This window comes from Vicia villosa, linkage group LG1, assembly GCF_029867415.1.
Source record: "Vicia villosa cultivar HV-30 ecotype Madison, WI linkage group LG1, Vvil1.0, whole genome shotgun sequence".
In the NCBI taxonomy this organism is placed as follows: domain Eukaryota; kingdom Viridiplantae; phylum Streptophyta; class Magnoliopsida; order Fabales; family Fabaceae; genus Vicia; species Vicia villosa.
Window position 1 is genome coordinate 110,141,407 of NC_081180.1, and position 19,305 is coordinate 110,160,711.

The window sequence follows — 19,305 nt, forward strand, 5'->3', positions numbered from 1 at the left end:
AAAATAGAATAATTGCGAGTGTTGTGTTGGTGTTCCTTCCTTAAATGATGGTGCACTATAGTTAAACCATGATAATAGTTCCAATGCATTGGAAAAGGGGATGGATATTTCAAAGTCTTGGAACTATTTCCTTGAACTTCACCATACATTCTGTTGGAACTTGGAATGATAACTTGGAGGAAGAGTTGAAAAGATTTATTGACATTAAATGAGCAATAAATGAACACAAGTAAGAGCTAATATGGAGATGAATTTGAAAAGGTTCATTTTAAGTCCCACATTAGAGGGAACACAAATATTAGTAGTCTATATATATTCCAACTTGAACAATTGTTGTTGGGCCCAAGGGCACCTAAAATTTTATAAAGGAGTGAGGACACACCAATGTGCCAAGAAGACGCGCGCCGCCGCCGTCCGTCCGATTCGGTTCGATCTACATGAATTAATTTTTTGGAACCCGAATTAATATATTCAATGATAATTAATTAATTAAACAATGATACTATTCAAAATTAATTATCATTGTTTAATTAATTAGTTTTGCTCCACTCGGTTGGATATTTTTTGCCTATAAATACATTTGTTCCATTCACTTGTTCGGCACTCCAGAATTCAATTCCAAATTCTCTCCTCTCTCTCTTACTCTGCTTCATCTAAAATTCTTCTTTTCTTTTTCGACTGGAATAAATCCAGATACTAAGACTGGTTTTTAACCATCAGAAGGTGTATCATTTAGAACGATTCATCACACGTGCAAGTGTGAATCATATTGAAACGAGCTGTTTTATCCTGGAGGGGTCGTGGGCATTTAAGAGCTGCTTTGCATAAATCTGGCAGTACCGCGAAACGTCTTAAAGAAAGCGTACAGATCTGCGACTCAGCCGATATTTTCCTCTGTGGCATTATTTTCTTAAATCGAAAAACAACACATTCAATTTAGGAAATATATGAATATAACCTTCTGTTTGGATGATTTATTTCCTTCAAACTTTTTAATTTGTTTTTTTTATAAAGTATTAAAATTATTTATTATTTAATTTTTAAGTTATTTTTATGAATTTTAAAATTTTTGTGTCAAATTTTAAATTTGAGAAATATGAATTAATTTATAATTTTTGAAAAGTTTAATGCAATTTTAAAAGCTTTTAGAGGTTGATTTGAAAATTTTGAAAAATATAAAAATCAATTTATAAAATAGAAAAGAATAACAATAACCTATTTGACATTCTAATAAGAGAAAATTCAAATTCCTAGATTTTAAGTGTTATTGTACAACCTTTAAATTTAATTTGAAAAAAACATTTTATAGATTTCCACAATTTCAATATATACTTTTATCCAAAATATTGAATTTTATTTAAATTATTTTAAATTTTTTCTAAACGTTCGTTTCTTTCATTAAAATACCCTCTCCAAACATTTTTTTTTTTTTTGCTTTCGCACTCTAGTTCCTAGGGGAAAGGGGCCCTAGTAATCCAGAGCTCGTGCCGAGAGGTACGGGCACTGGCCAAGCATTGTTCCCACCTAGGAATCGAACCCGATATTTCCCGGATTACGTCCCTCTCCAAACATATTCTAGGCAATTGTAATAATGCTTCTAATTTTGCGCATTGATTATATTGAAATTTTCTTGAAATTTTTAAATATTTTGCTCCTATATAACAAGATTTGTGAAGGAAAGGGAAGGGTTTGAGGGTATCAAGAGAAACAAATCAACAATGATAGTGTCCAGAAGAAACAAATCAACAGTGATAGTCAAATCCTGTATGATCACGATGTACAAAAATAAGGAAAAAAAACTAATAAATCAAAATCTGTATTTTTTAATAAGTAGTGGTCATTACCTATTTGTCTGGTATGTATAATAAAAAATCAACGTTGAATAAAATATATTTAACAATTTCACCGAATCAGGATGTGTCCAAGAGATATCAACAACAACATTTGAGTCGTCTCTATTTCTAGTCCACACATGTATTTTTCTATGAATAAGACTAAAAGGCATTTGCATTTCCGTCAATGAACCTCTCTTGCTTGTATTGTATGTATCTTCAACTTTATAACTTTATACATTGGGGTAACACTCGTGAGGTTTTCTGGATCTTTGTCATTCAAAGCAGCAACTATGTATCTAGTCATATTGTACTTTGTTATGTCATTCACAAACTTCCTTTCATGACTTTTTAGACGGCTTAATATGTCATGACCTTCTAAATTCTTAGATAGTTTATGATTGTGCATCCCATACCTAACAATCACTTTCCAATCGATACCACATGGAACAGATCTCAGCCTAAAATGACATTTAACTTTCATATTATAAATGCCTTCTGAGAAATTATTACTTTCAGATGCATTCTTCCTTTGTAATTTCCTCCTCTCACAATCCATAATCAATTTATCTTTCCTCCCCGTTTTCTATTAGCAGAATTTGAACGAACAATGACAACAATAATACCATGTCATTTATCAGTAGTCTACGCCCATGTTAAAACTTTATATCAGGATTTAAATATCTGTCAATTACAATATATAAAGAGTAAAGTATCAATATCATAGAGATGGAAAAACCTTTAAAAATTGAATTTGTTACATAGAAAACATACAACGTTAGTAGTGAAGAATTGCGTAAATTCTGTACAGGAATCCGTAGAAGAAGTTGTCGGTTCTGGACCACACAAGCGAAACATTTTCCTGCACTATTGGAAATTCTGAATATATACAAAATTTCAAGTATACCAGAAATATCTAAAAATCCGGAACTTTTTGTTACATATCAGAAATTTCTAAAATTTCCGATATGTTTTTTTTTCTTCATAAAACACCAAAATTTCAAAATTTCTGGTAACATGTCCCCGACAATTTCGTTTTTTCTGTACTATTTTCGGTAAAACGCGAATTTGGCTAGAAAATAAAAAAAGCTCGTATCGAAAATTCAAATATTGCTATTGAAAATTTTGTTTTTTATTGTATAGTCATAGTGAATGATTGTAAATTTTTTAAAATAAATAATAGCAAGGACATTTTTGTCATTAAAAAAATATAAGGGGTGCGAGATATAACTGAAGGGTGGCACTAAAATATTCACTATACCATGTTTACTTACTTTCATAAATATGATCAACAATTTTTTTTAAAATCAAATAAAAAATAATATTTATAAAAAATAGGTTTGTGTGATAAATAACTTTCACAGCCACTTCAAGTAAAATGGTCAAACATGATAAAACGTGTTTCGACAATCAACATGCTTTCATACCATTTATCTTTAATATAATTGATTATCTAACATCAAAAGCAGTTGATCTTTATAGAGAGCGCAAAGACTCATGGATAATAATATTATGTCTACTAGAACAATGAATATAATTTTAAAAAATAATAATAATTTTGCTATTTAAAAAAATAACGTCACAACTTTATAAAATGGCAAATAAAAAAACTTTATTACTGACATTATTTTCCAATAAATATTCTCATATTTTCCAATAAATATTCTCACATTTTCACAAGAAGTGTCGATTTAGCAAATATAATTTGCTTTAAAATCAACTAGTTTGTATACACGTGCGAGACATGGGAAAAGAAAGGAGAGGGAAGTTCAGGGTTTTAATAAATTTGATTTTTTTTTATTTTTTCAAAAAGAAAAAAAAAATGACCAAATTCAAAACTAGTATGGTTTATTTATTAATCAATAATCAAAATTTATTAACAAAATAAAATTAAATTAAATAAGGACTATCCTACAACAGGGGGAAGGAGCGCCCCATTCGTTCAAATATTTTTTTAACAATTTTTTTAAAATTTTATTTAATAAAAACAAAAAATAATATGAAAAAGGATTTAATTTTTATTTTATTTCAAAATAATGAAAAGAAAACTTAACCAAAAAAAGAATAAATAACCGTCCACGGTAAAAAAAGTATTATTTTTATCTATTACTATTTAATTAATATCCACAACTAAATAAAAATCAAATTAAAATAAAATCAAAAAACCAAAAAAAAATCTAAAAAAAAAAGAAGAGAACTTATTTAATTAAGATCTTATTTAATTATATTAAGAAACAAAGACCAAATCTAAAGTTACATTTGTTATTTTATTAAATTCTAACAATTTTCTATTTTAATTTTAGTTTTTTTTGTCTATAAGTATTATATTATCAAGCTATATGATTATTAGTATTGTTGTTTATTATTATTATTTACTATTGTCTCTAAAAAAAAATACATTAATCGATTGTTGCTTAATCAACCTAGTTAATCGGTGTATTCAGTAACCATATTAATCACCTTAGGTAATTGTGTGAGTTACATTTTAAAAGAAAAAAAATTAAAAAGCAAATAAAATAGTGGTAGACATATAAAATATATGTATTCACCGATCATAATTGTCTCATATTTTTTTCCATAAATTAATAAAATAAATTATTCTTAATTGAATCAATTTTGATAGAAACAAAATTGTCATCTTCAAATTTAATTTCACCATTTATAAACATATGGTATTGTTTTTTCTTCTTAATATTAAAATAAACATAAAATATTAATTTATCTTTAGTTTATAAGTTAAACTCATTTTCACTTTTTAGGTCTTTTACAAATAATATATTCATTTATACCAAAACAACACAATTTTAAAAAAATACTATATTTGATTTGATTTACATATGCCTAAAATTAAAATAAAATATATTGTAAATATTAAATAATTTATTTTAATTTTTACAAATAAGACAATTAATTCTAATAGAGATAAAATATACACTCTCTTATCTTATAATAATTATCTATAATATTTTCACTTTTTTTAAAAAAAATAAATATTTTTTTTTACAGTTTTTAAGCCTCTTACTTATTTTATAATCAGTAGTATAATTATTTATTAAAAATATATTTATTTTAGAAGCATGTTGTCTAACTATTTAAGAATTATAATATTTATATATATATATATATATATATATATATATATATATATATATATATATATATATATATATATATATATATATATATATATATATAAAACCACTCATACATAATACATGGGAAATAATTAATTTAAAATTTTTAAATCATAATATTTATTCTCCAATTTTTTAATTTCAGCAACATATTTATTTAACAATAATAACACTAAAATTTCCACCACAGTCCATTAAAAATTAAAGAAAATTATAAATAATTAATAATTATGTTAAAGTAATGATTACAAAATATGGATACAAAATATACTATTAAAAATAATAAATAAGAATATGCCAATTCGTGCTTGTGATCTAAATATTAATTAATTATATAGTTTAGAATTATTTTATAAATTTTTAAAGGAAAATTGTGTTAATTCAAAAAAAACATGACTTTAAAAATTAGATATATATGTAATGGGAAATTAAATAAATATTTACTTTTATATTATATTGCAAATAAAAATAAATTATCTAAAATTCTTATTGGAAAATGAAATCCTCTACTATTACTATTCATATTCATTCACTGTATGCAAGTTGAAAAAATAATATATTAAGAGAGTTTTCTTACATAAATAAGTACTTTGTAGTGTAATGATTATAGTTAGATTATTAAGAAATAAAACATTCTATTAATTTAATTTATAATTAAAATTATTTATTGACAAAGTCATATTTTTTTACCATAAATTACAATAGTTATCTACTAAAAAATTATCTACTAAAAAATTATTTATTTAATTGAAGTAATTATGAATATTTGTGTAAAATTTTGAAAAGCAGAGATTTTGTTTTTCGAAACGTGGGATAGTTTCCATAAGTTTTAATGACATAAATATAGAGCTGTCAAAATGGGTCGAAGCCCATGGGCCGGGCCATTTGGTCCGAAAAATTTCAGGGTCTGGGCCTCATTTTTCGAGCCCATTTACATTCGGGCCTTTTTTAGCCCGGCCCTAAAAAGCTCCCAAAAATATGGGTCGGCCCGTATGGGCCCTAGATAGCCCACCGGCCCGAAAAAATTAAATATTTTTAATATAATTAAAATTTATCCTTTCCTAATTATAATTATTATAAAAATTTATAACATTTTCTTGTTATAATTATCATAAAATTATAATTGTCATGAATATTTATAACTTAAAATTTGTTGGAACAAGTTATTTAATTATTTGTGCTACATTATATAATTTGTGGTGTATTTTGGATAGTTTAAATTAAGTTAATGTGTTGTTTTACATTTTAGTTATTAACTTATATAGATTATTTAGAAATTATAATTTTGGATATAAAATTTAAATTTAGTATTCTTGCATGCAATTTAAACTTATATAGTTTAATTTTAGTTATTTAATATATATAAAATGTATTCTTGCATGCAATTATATGGTTACTTACAAATATAAGGAGAAAATTTTAATTTTTTATAGAAATGGGCCCGTTTAGGGCCGAAGCCCATTTAAGGTCGGATAGTCCACAGCCCAGATAGGGCCGGGCTTGAGTAGTAAAATTAGAACCCATTTTAAAATGGGTTTTTTGAGCCCGGCCCTAAAAAACCCGAAGCCCATATGGACCGGGTAGCCGATATTGACAGCTCTACATAAATAAATAAATGGTTTAGAATTATTGGGATTGATAGAAAATATAAAAATGTGAAATAGGACTTGTAAATGCAAAGAATCTTCTAGATAATAATTAGAATCAGGACCTTAAAATGCATATAAACTTCTAGATAATAATTAGAATTAGAATTGAAAAAATAATAAATATATTTTTATTTGTATTAGGTTGATTAATGTTAATGGTTATTAATAACTTATTAATATGGATTAATATAAAATTTAAATGAAAAATGAGCTAAATAGAAAGAGTCACACTTGATTATTCATGTGTCAAAATAAAATGGATTAACATTCAAAATGCTATGTTACAGTACACAAACAACCATTAGCATAGCATGAATAGTGCAAAAATAAAATGGATCAAACAATACTACAATGTTGCAGAAAAACCATAAAAACAACTACAAATTTGATGTATATCTAAAATCTTAACCTAATTCTAATTAAAACTTTTTCTAAAAGTCAACCTGAAAAACAGAGAAAATTGTTGAATTCATACGCTATAAAAAAAAAAAGAGAAGCTTTGATGCTTTGATGATGAAATAATAATCGAAAAGAACAAAACTTGATGATGAATATAAGAAAATGGTGCAAATGATGTTCTCTCATCAAACCATTTCCTGTATATTACAAAAGAAAAATAAAATGTGTAAGGTTAAAGAAGAAGAACTGACAAAAATGGTAAAAGGCGAAGAAAAAAAATTACATTTTACAGTATATCTTTTTATTAAAAAAAATATTTATAATATATCAATGTATTCAAGATTCACTAAAATGTATAAAACTTAATCCTTCGATCCAATAAATGTGGAACTCGAGTAAGGAATTTCAAACATCCATGGTTAATTAATGAATAATAAATCATAAATAATATATAATAAAAAATAGTGGTTAAAAATGAGTGAAATATTTAATTAAATAATAATAAAATAATTAAAGCTAATTATAGTAAGATTACTATTAAAGCAAATTTTAAAATGGTAAGGCTTCTCGGAAGATGACATGTGGCAAACTTGTCAGATAACTCATCTTGCTTTTTTATATTGTATGATGTCATTTTCACTTTTTAATATAGTAATAATTGCTATTTTTCAATTGTCTAGTTTCAATATATTTATAAGGTTAATTTAGTAAAAGTGCAATGTTTTATAATAATATTATTATATTTCTTAAATTGTGTGCAAAAATCTTAAACCACATTCATTTTAAAACGAAGAGAATAATATTTATCAATTCAATGACATAAAAGTCAAATATTTAGGTACACTGTAAACTTATCTTTCAAAATCTTTTATAAAAAAAATGAAAAAGCATTCTCTACTATCAAACTTTGCTAAACTTTCAAATATATGAGGCTGTTTTTTCACAATTTGAGTAATTATAAATGAAATTGAAAGATACACTTGAATGTAATTACATTATGTGTGAAAACTGTATGAAGAAACTTAAAAGAGGAGACCATCAATTGATATTATGTCCATCGTGTAAAACACCTTTGAAGACGGAGTATTTGAAATCCTGAACTATATTATCACAAAAATGATTAGTAAAATAATATAGATAACATGTTAAAGATTATGGTGAAAGTGTGTGATGAAACCACTGCAACGAATTTGACATTGTTTAGTCAGAAAAGATGCTCAATACAACAACACAACTACTATTACAACAATAAGCTAATACAACTACCCCATCAATACTACATAACATATGTCATCGTATTTTTATTTTTGAAAAATATTGTCTGGAAACAACATAAAAGAAGGACCAAACCTAATCAAAATCGTCACCTCTACAGTAGTTTTTCCCTTAACACTACTAGTGTACAAGCTGAGTACCAAGACGTTGCTAATGCGGTTTCAAAATCATGTTACTTCCACAACCTTCTCTTGGAGTTTCATTTTTCTATTTCTCAGACTGCTCTTGTGTACCTTGACAATGTTAATTTTATATATATATATATATATATATATATATATATATATATATATATATATATATATATATATATATATATATATATATATATATATATATATATATATATATATAACAGTCTCCATAGTACTATTGTCACACGGTTAATCTCAATATCGTATAAATAGAGTGACTTGATATTTTTTTTATTTGAGACATTTATTTCTTTAATAAGTTATGAAAAAAAATGTTTTTTTAAAAGGAATTTTTCAATCTACTCTCCTATATGCTCAAATCTCATAAAATAAATTGTCGGGAATATATTTTTTGATGAATTTTCCATATTTAAGGGATAGGTTGAGAATAATATTTAAATGGTTAAAATAGAAGTCTAATAAGCCAACTCCAACTCATACTAAAACACTAGTTCAATGGATTTGATTCGAAAGACACAATCAACTTTTTTCCCGATCCATACTAAGATTCATGTTCAATGGACCAATCCAACAAAATATATTCATTTTGATAGGTCTATTTTGACTCTACTATAAAAAATTAATCTTCTGTGACATAATGAATATATTTCCAACAAATTTACCGTTCGTCCTCATTAACCACTCTGACATCGATCAATGGAGAATCAATTTTAGTATTTATTGATAATTCATGATCCATTTTTTCGTGGTACCTTACCCAACGGGGGAGGTCGAATCCCCGTTGCCTCCTTGAAAGAGAGATGTCCTAAGCCGCTAGATGATGAAGGCCAATGCCGTCTCAACTTTTTCGGAGACCCTGTGTAGATTAGTCGTAGTTTAATCATGGAAAAATAAATATAGGCCTTATCTTACCATATGTTAACCAATATAAACATTTCATGAGGCTCTACTTAGCCACATGTTAAGTGTGGAAATTTTGAGGTCCTATGCGGTAGTCTGTCTTGCACGTCCTCAAAGACGACCCTGGTGAAAACATCCTTACCCGACTTCAATTTTACTATTTTCATAGTATGGACAATTTTTTTTTTTTGAAAATGTTAATCTAATGCATTGATATGATTAGATCATAAAGATCTTTCCATCTTTCAAAATTTCTTGCAATTTTTTATTCATCATGTAGATTTCTAAATTGTTCGTTCCAATCACCAATATATAATTTAACAAAATAGAAAATAAAACGAAGTAATGCGAAAGAAACCAAAATAAATAAAGAATCCTTTTCTGGGAAATAAAGAACTTTTCTATTGAAACCCAACAGAAAAGAGGCTACAATCTACAAGAAATTAATCATATACAAGATGAAAAAGAAAACCTTGAATCCATCCCTAAAAATGGTTGGAGTTGTCTGGAAATGGTTTGAAGTAGTTGAATAAAAGGATCACTATGACTATGGATCAGTTTGTTTCAACTTTTTAAAAAAAAATTCTTTGTATTTTTGAAAATAGATTTTACAAAACTATTTTTTAAAATATTACAAATTTTTTTATACTCGTTTTTTCTAAATTCAAACACTAATTTTGACATCCTATAACTAAAACATACATTATTGAAAATAAAAATCTAGTCAAAATCGCAATTTTAAAAAAAAAAAATTTAAAAATAATTTTTATGAAAATCTATTTGAAATAGGTGATTTTTTGAAATTTTGATATCTAAAAAAGTTTCAATAAAAAGATGAAATACCTTAAATAACTACTTAAACCAAATTTTCATTTAAAACTTTTATAAAAAATTCGTTGTAAATTTTTTTTATACGAAATTTTGTAACACTATAAAAATAATTTTAAAAAAGGCAAAACAAACGGGTCTTATAACTCTTGATAAATTGATGAAAGATCAAAATAATTGACAATTCCTTTATAGACCCCCCTGGGGTGAGAACCCCTGCTGATACTCCTTGATTTTGGAGATGCATCTCTGAAGTAACTCATTTTCACATTTTCTATTATTTTGGAGATGCATATCTGAAATCACATATTTTCCAATTTAAATATTGGATTTAAAATGTTAGGTGTTTTTTCGGAGATGCATCTCCGAAAAAACCCTTCATATACCATTTTCCCTCCACTATTCCACTCATTTTCCTCCAAACAAAACCGAAACCCTCTCCAAAACCTCAATCATTTTTAATCTATTTTTCATCTCCAAATCAAATTTCAAGAGGTTCATCATACCAAAGAGAGCATAGAAAGCTACAATTTGAGGTAAAGAATCTTCATTGCATCTCTTATTCCACTACATTGTTGCTGATTTATTGTTGAAGAAACTGTGTCAGTTCGAAAATGCACTTCCGAAATACACCACCTAATAATTTTCGGAAGTGCACTTCCGAAATAAAGTTAGTAAGCTTGGATTTGGCATTGTGATATCAAGATCCGACAATGGAACTAGTAGAAGGAAAGTTTTTGTTGTGTTGAATTACGAGAGGGGTGAGAAGTATGTACCGACAAACCAGGTGTTAAAACACGATGACACGGGATCGAGAAAGTGTACGTATCCGTTTAAGTTGCGAATAACTCGTAGGAATGATGATTTGTGGTGTTTTAGCGTCATTTGTGGACTTCATAATCACGCATTGGACACTAAGCTACACAGGCATCCAATTACGTGTCGGTTGTCTCACAAAGAGGAGGATGCTATTTCGGAATTATCGATAACCCAAGTTGCGCTGAGAAACATACTTGCCGATTTAAAGTGAAAAAAACTATATAGTGTTTCAAATATTAAGAAGGTATACAATAAACGGCTCAATCTTAAAGTTGAGAAAATGAGCCCGAGGTGGAAAACGCAACACCTTTTGAAGCTCTTGGGTGATAACCAATACGTTTCAAGCTTCAGAACTTGTGAGGACAAAGTTACGGTTCGTGACATATTTTGGATTCATCCCGAAAGTATCAAGTTATTCAACACATTTCCAACCGTTCTTATAATTGATTCGACGTACAAGACCAACAAGTATAGGCTTCCGCTTCTAGAAACTGTTGGTGTGACCTCCACGGATAAGACATATTCAGTTGGATTTGCTTTTTTAGAAATGTGAGAAAAAATATAACTTTACATGGGCTTTGGGAATATGTAAGACTTTATTGGTTGATCAAAAGAATATGCCTAGTGTCATTGTTACCGACCAAGATAATGCTCTTATGAATGCGGTCAACCGCATTACTTTGTCGGTTTCACATAACATGCAATGTGAGATGTAAGCTCAAACTCGCAGTTGGCTCAAAAGAAAGAAAGGATGAAAACAGAAACATCATCAAAGCCGGTGTTGTGGTCGATAAGATAATGGCCGCATGGAGGGAGATTCTAGATGCACGTTCCGAGGAATTGTATACCGAGAAAGTGGTACAATTCCGGACTTTGTGTGTCAGATTGAACACTTTTGTCATTACGTCGAAAGTACTATCCTTGAAAAAGTAAAAGATAAGTTGTATGTGCTTGGACGGACCGAGTTAGACATCTTGGTTGCACTACAACTAACCGAGTTGAATCCGCACATGCAGCATTGAAGAAATGGTTGGGTGATAGCAAGGGGGGTTTGTGTACGGGATGAGACACAGTGAACCAAATTCTCCAAAATTAACATAATAAAATTCAAACATCGTTTGGTCGGATCAATACAGTTGTGGAACACCGGTTTAAGGGTAAAAATCTCTACTCGCAATTGATTTATAACATATCTCGTGCCGGATTGAATTGTGTTTTTCATGAAGCAAAGCGGGCGGAAATAACGGGTCCGGATATAGTTTAAAATGTGGGTGTATGATTAAAAAAACCTACGGGCTTCCGTGTGCTTGTATACTTTCTAAAAAGATGAAGTTGAATTCCCCGATACGCATGGATGAAGTAATCGATCATTGGAAAAAGCTCCGTTTTGATGATTTCGAACCGGCGAAAGAGGGTGAATCCAAAATTACCTTCACCGACGAGTTGGAAGAGATAATGGATAATTTTTCTAAAGGGGATGACACCATGCAATTGCGCATAAAAGAATAATTGAGAAAAATTGCATTTCCAGAGACCACCGATTTGAAACCTCTATCTCAACCGGCTAAAACCAAAGGTGGGCCTAAAAAGCCAAAAACTACTCAAGATGACACATCAACTAAACTAGATCTTTCTTATTGTGAACATGTTGATGCATTGATCCCGGATTCACCTACACCAAAGTCTAAGTGTAGTGCTAACAAAGGAGCACGTATTTCGAAGTTGTCTCGCACACCTCTGATTAAAAAACCTCTGATGATCTACATTGATGAGAAGCCGCTATTTATGCACAAATATATTGATAATATAGTTGATGTGGGTATCGAAGGTAATCGTGGGTATCAGACTGTTGCCGGTTTGCTCGGAAAAGGAAAAGAAAATCACACTCTTATTCGACGGGCACTTATTTCAGAGTTGACTTCGCATAGGGACATCTACGGCCGAATTTATGAGAAACAAGAAAACTTTGATAAAGTTCACGATTCCCTAGTTCCATCACTAACCGGTCATGCACCGGTTTCTAAGTGGATGTCATTCCCCAAGATGGGTCATCTTATAGCAAGTGCGTACGACCGGGTGTGTGTCGATTTAACGAGATTTGGTTTTTCGGAGACATTTTTTGCGCTTCATAGTTGCCCACCTTTAGACGTGTTCGGCCGCATCATTTGTATCGGGTATCAAAGATTGCGCCACTTTGTGCAAGTTTTTTTGAAATTGGGGTGTCATATTCCGACTACATCTTGTTAGTGGACGACACATCATACATAAGAGGCGGACACTTGGCCGGATCCTTTTGTTGAAAGAATGGTGAAGTTCGAAGAAATAATGAAGCAAGAGAGGGAGGAAAATAGAGAGAAGTCGGAGAATTTACCGATTTAGATTTAAGCGCCAACGAATCATTCGGGGAATTTTAGATTAGGTTTGAGTCATTTTTCGTATGTATTGGTCGAGTATGTTACATTTTTGGTATGTATTGCCGTGACGAATGTAAAACCAAACTGATTCAACACATATATAATATACCTATATTTAATGTTATTAATGTTTATATCATTCAAATTTGATTGTTGTCATTTGGTGCACTTGGTAATTGGACAAAACAGACTGCACAAAATAGACAGCTTTTGTTCTGTTTCTCTCTGTAAAATTCGGAAGTACACTTCCGAAAATTTAATGCTTCAGGGCTTATTTCGGAAATACATTTTCGAAACATCCACCAATAGCAAGATAAGGTTTGTTGGGTCATTATTACTCCAAGAAGTCTATAAATAATGCCTCTATAGATTTCCATCAACATCAAGCCACGAACAAAAATGACTCAAACTACCCCCACCTTGCTTTTGTCTACTTCAGCAGTGGTTATCCGATGTCGCTTCAATTTAGGTTCTCGCGCGACACGCCATTCGTGGATTTGATACCGACGCTCAACTCTTTCTTGCAATACCCGGAAAATCGAAAGGTTGGCAAGCTTGAGTACCGCTCTTCGTCACTTGACGACGATAGAGACATCCATTTCACCCCATTCGAGGTTAAGAACGACGAAGATTTAGCAATTATGTGGTCAACTTTTGATCGATTTTCTTCGAAGGGTCCGATCGAGTTGGATGCGAATCACGTTATCAAAATGTTGACCCATTATCAACTACCCGTGTTTAACAATATGTAACTTTAAGTTCATGTTGATCTATCTTTTGTAATTTCGATTATTTATGATAAATCAGAGCTTTGTTGGTTTGTTTTTTGTTTTCTGCATCAGACAATATTTCAGAAGTGCATCTCCAAATCATCCTAAGGAGTGATTTTGGATGTGCACATTCAAAGTCTTTTTATTTATGAAAAAAAAAAAGGTGATTTCGGAAGTACATCTTCGAATTCATATTTTTTTTCTTCTGAAAATAGGGTGATTTCGGAAGTGCATCTCCGAAATCATATTTTTTTTAAAAAACGCATCCGGAGATGCACTTCTAAAATATAAGAACATTTATGAAATTTCACCGCGGGTTTCTAAGAAGGTAGGAGTCTATATAAAAAAATTCTCAAATAATTTATTTTATATTATGAATAACATATGGAGGGACCATTTGTTTTTTGGGTTGGTCCAGTGGATTGTTCTTTCCTTACACCAATTTTGCCCTATTTTTTCTATCAAAAAAGTTAATTTTTTTTTAATAATAATAATAATAATAATAATAATAATAATAATAATAATAATAATAATTAATAAATAAATAAAAATTGCATAATCTAAAAGTACATCATGTGATTCAATTATCCAACGATGTCTCATAACAAATTAACAAGAAGATAAAATTGTGATGATCAATAAATGAAATGACAACCCAATCTCTAAATGTTTTCATTTTTAACCCAAAAAAAAGACAAGTTGTGGATGATGTTTACTGTGACTAATCACTTTGACAAGTGTCATTTCCATAGCCTTATACTTGTATTTCAAAATCATCCTCTTTGTTCCTACATACCCTCCCTTTTCCTCCCTTCTACACTTCTTCTCTTCATCAACTTTCCAACCAAACCTCCATCTTTTCTCATTCTCTTATACCCTTTTACAACTCTTCTTCAAAAAAGTGTTCCTTTTTAATACTCTTTTCAAGAACCACAATACCAGTGTTTCTTGAATTCTATTCTTGAACTCTCTTCATGGCTCTCACTCAGTTAAACAACTCCACTTGCTCAAAAACTCAACTTCACTCTTCATCACAGCTCTCATTTCTCTCTAGGACTAGGACTCTTCCTAGGCACTATCACTCTACTTTTGCTCCACTTCACAGAACTCAGCATGCTAGAATTTCTTGTTCTGTTGCACCAAAGTAAGCAACTTTATTCTTTTTTAGTCAAGTTAATTACAATTTAGCTTCTTGGGTCTGAATGAATTTTTGTGCTTTTGATTTTCAGTCAAGTGCAGGTTCCAGCTGCACAAACTCAGGATCCCAAGGGTAAGCCTGATTGCTATGGTGTCTTCTGCCTTACCTATGATTTGAAGGCTGTGAGTATTCTTCTTCATTACCTTTCTGTATTTATTCCATGTATATATGGTGTTTGTCAATATGTGCATGTTGATGCATAATTTCCATTTTATAATGCGTCTAGGCTTTAGAGATAGAAGTGGAACTAGTTGGTGCATGTCTGTGTTTAAGTATGTGTTTGGTTCTGAGGTGACGACAGTTGATTTTGTGAGATTTGATTTTGTAGAATTGATCTTGGTTAAAAGTGACTTGAATGTAAAGTGATCTATGTTTGGATACATTTATGTGTAAGTTAGTTGAACAACAAATTTCAAATCACGTTTAAATTCAAAAGGTACAAAACCTAGCTTTAGCTAGAATCAATTTTGGAAGCAAAATTAATTCTACTTTTGAAAAAACATACATGTCTAAATCAATTCAAAATCAATTTTACACCTCTAGAGTTGCTTTTGGCCCTACCAAAATGGAAACCAAATGTACACATACTTTGCTTGATTTGATTCATCCTCTTTTGTTAAATTTGTGATTTGATAGGATGTTTTACTTTTGATGTTGAAACCTATCAAACATTGACACTGACACCTGACACAATTGACCTTTAAGTAATAAATTAAGAAAATATAAGTGATTAAATGTAGTCACATGCTTCGCCGTACACACCTTGAATCTGAAGTGTGGGTGGTACCAATAGACGACCAAAAGGCTTCAAAAACACCACCGGTTGTCTCATAACAAAACTGTGTTTCCAATATTCAATTGATCATCCTATCTAATGACTCTTTGATGTCAACACGCAGTTAAATTTATCAGTCTGTGTTATATGTGTTGATGTCTTGTGGAAACATTTGGCCAATGTGTTTACAGGAAGAGGAGACAAAATCATGGAAGAAATTAATTAACATTGCTGTCTCAGGTGCTGCTGGAATGATTTCCAATCATCTACTTTTCAAGGTGAGTGTGTCTTTGATTTAGATAAGAACCATGTTGGAGAAGCACAAGCCTTTAATGGTCATGCAATTTATCTCCACTGACTTTATTTTGTTATGTCAGCTTGCATCTGGTGAAGTTTTCGGTCCAGATCAACCTATTGCGTTGAAATTATTAGGATCAGAAAGGTCAATCCAAGCTCTTGAAGGTAATCTTCCTACACGCGTATCATGAAGCGTCAACTCTGCAGTAAGAGTATGACTTTGTAATTTCAAGGGACAGAGTTCAAATCTCTCTGAAGACCGTTGTAACATGATGATTCAACATTGCAGGTGTTGCGATGGAATTGGAGGACTCTTTGTTTCCTTTGCTGAGAGAGGTTGTTATCAGCATTGATCCTTATGAGGTCTTCCAAGATGCGGAATGGGCTTTGCTAATAGGCGCAAAGCCTCGAGGACCTGGAGTGGAGCGTGCAGCTTTGCTAGACATAAATGGGCAGATTTTTGCGGAGCAGGTAAATTGTTATTCAAATTTAAGTCATATCGATGCTTTCTCTGTTAACTATATCATTGACATCATATCTTTCCATGTGTACAACAGGGAAAAGCACTTAATGCTGTCGCATCCCGCAATGCCAAAGTTATAGTTGTGGGAAACCCTTGCAATACCAAGTTAGTTCGGTGCTTCATCTGTAAACTAGAAGTTACACCTCGTTCCTAATGTTGCTAATGTTCATGTGTAATTTTAATGCAGTGCATTAATATGTTTGAAGAATGCTCCAAATATTCCAGCAAAAAACTTTCATGCTTTAACTCGTTTAGATGAAAACAGGGCAAAGTGTCAGGTAAAAAGCATATAAGTTTCAGTTTTTACAAAGAAAAATTGTTCCGCAGAGGAAGAAATAACAACAATCTTCCTTGCATTGCTTTGATTGAATGTGCAGCTAGCCCTCAAGGCAGGTGTCTTCTACGATAAAGTTTCGAATATGACAATTTGGGGCAACCACTCAACTACTCAGGTCCCTGACTTCTTAAATGCCAAAATCGATGGTTTGCCTGTCAAAGAAGTGATTAAGGATAATAAGTGGTTAGAGGAAGAGTTCACTGAAAAGGTTCAAAAGGTAAATTTTGTAATTGGAATCCATGGATTTTAATACGCAGAGTAGAGAATATTTAGTTTTCTTGTGTAAGAAGTTGACGAGTTAATGTTTGATTTTGTAGAGAGGTGGCGTGCTTATTCAAAAATGGGGAAGATCATCTGCTGCATCAACCTCAGTGTCGATAGTTGATGCCATACGATCACTGATCACTCCTACTCCGGAGGGTGACTGGTTTTCTTCCGGTGTAAGTTAATATTACTTAAACGGCCTCGCGTATTAACTTGATCTTTTCCAAAAGATGACAAACTTGTTTTGCATTTTCAAGTATCTACTTCGATCATAGAGTTTGCAATTTCTATACCAGGTATATACCAATGGAAATCCTTACGGAATAGCTGAAGATATTGTTTTCAGCATGCCATGTCGATCAAAGGCAAGTGTGTCTATTGTGTTCTCCATTCTTAATAACTTATGAATTGCTTTTGTGCCTCCTATGACAACTATTTATTCATTAGGGAGATGGTGATTATGAGCTTGTCAAGGATGTTACATTTGATGACTACCTAAGACAAAAATTAGCCAAGGTAAGTGTGAAACTTGATACATTTGGTATATACAAATGCTTTACTTATATTCATTTTTCGCCGAAAAATACCATAGCCCAGTGTAACTTATACGAGATTATTACTATATGTGAATTTCATGTCAAAATATCATATTTTGCAGACGGAAGCTGAGTTATTGGCCGAGAAAAAATGTGTGGCTCACCTAACAGGCGAGGTAAATATCATAGCCTAAATTGCAGTCGTCGACCTTTTTAAAAAAATCTGCATATTTGTGATATTCACTTTGATCTAAACATTCATATTATGTCTTATCAGGGAATTGCTGTTTGTGATCTTCCTGGTGATACCATGCTTCCAGGAGAAATGTAACTAGATAATATTCTGAATGTCAAAGGAGATTTGGAAGGAGTGCTAGTAATACTCTTTTTCAACCCTTATTCTAATACTCATTCTCTTACTTAATGAACAACTCTGTGTTAGAGTGAGAGTTGAAAAGAGAGTATTCCATAATATAAATTTCAAAACATTCATTTGACTTTAAAACCTTAAAGCTCATCGACAATGTAATAAGTGGAATTTTGTATAACCTATTTCAAGTTATAAAGCTTGAGATGGGTCAGTATAAACTACTGTGCTATACAATTTGGAATACAATTTATGTGTCTTAAGTATACTGATATAACTCAGAAAATTATGATGAACACTTTGTATCACTGCAAATGATTGAGCTTAAAACTCTTACAATGGTGAATAAAACAGAAAACTAAACAAAAGCTCCCAAAAAATCCTAAACTAGAGCAGAATTGCTCCTAGAGAGTATTTCTGAACTTTCTTGCTTCATTACTCATTTCCCTAAAATCTAGGGACTATGCCAACTAATTATTTTTCCCTCCATTCCATAAGTAAAATTTATCTTTCTATATTCATTGAATAAATGATTTCTATATTCATTGAATAAATGATGTATATAGTTTATATATATAATTTAAATACATTATTTATTGAATGAAGATAAAAAGTCAAATTGACTTATAAAAGAGAAGAGAATGGAGGGTGTATTGTTTTAGCTTCCACAACCTCCTAGAACCTATAAGTATGTCACTGAGGACCAATGATTAAATCCTCAAATCCGTAGGGCCATGGGCCCCTATTGTTAATTAAGATAAAGGTTTGGACAAAATTGTTGTTCTTTTCATTCTGATTTTGCAGATAAATACACGATTATTTCCTAAACTGTC

The 19,305-nt window shown here is 30.6% G+C and overlaps 2 protein-coding genes across 2 annotated transcripts; both read left to right on the forward strand.

Annotated features, from left to right (window-relative positions):
* Positions 1 to 12,341: 12,341 nt before the first annotated feature.
* Positions 12,342 to 13,238, forward strand: LOC131651373 (uncharacterized). Its single transcript, XM_058921040.1, has 2 exons — positions 12,342 to 12,405; positions 12,523 to 13,238. The coding sequence occupies exons 1-2, from the start codon at positions 12,342 to 12,344 to the stop codon at positions 13,236 to 13,238; spliced, it is 780 nt and encodes a 259-aa protein (XP_058777023.1).
* Positions 13,239 to 14,964: 1,726 nt separating this feature from the next.
* LOC131643825 (malate dehydrogenase [NADP], chloroplastic) lies at positions 14,965 to 18,740 on the forward strand. Its single transcript, XM_058914155.1, has 13 exons — positions 14,965 to 15,319; positions 15,405 to 15,495; positions 16,340 to 16,426; positions 16,526 to 16,610; positions 16,735 to 16,916; positions 17,003 to 17,073; positions 17,156 to 17,246; positions 17,346 to 17,522; positions 17,623 to 17,745; positions 17,866 to 17,938; positions 18,021 to 18,085; positions 18,228 to 18,281; positions 18,383 to 18,740. The coding sequence occupies exons 1-13, from the start codon at positions 15,150 to 15,152 to the stop codon at positions 18,434 to 18,436; spliced, it is 1,323 nt and encodes a 440-aa protein (XP_058770138.1). The 5' UTR covers positions 14,965 to 15,149; the 3' UTR covers positions 18,437 to 18,740.
* Positions 18,741 to 19,305: the final 565 nt, after the last annotated feature.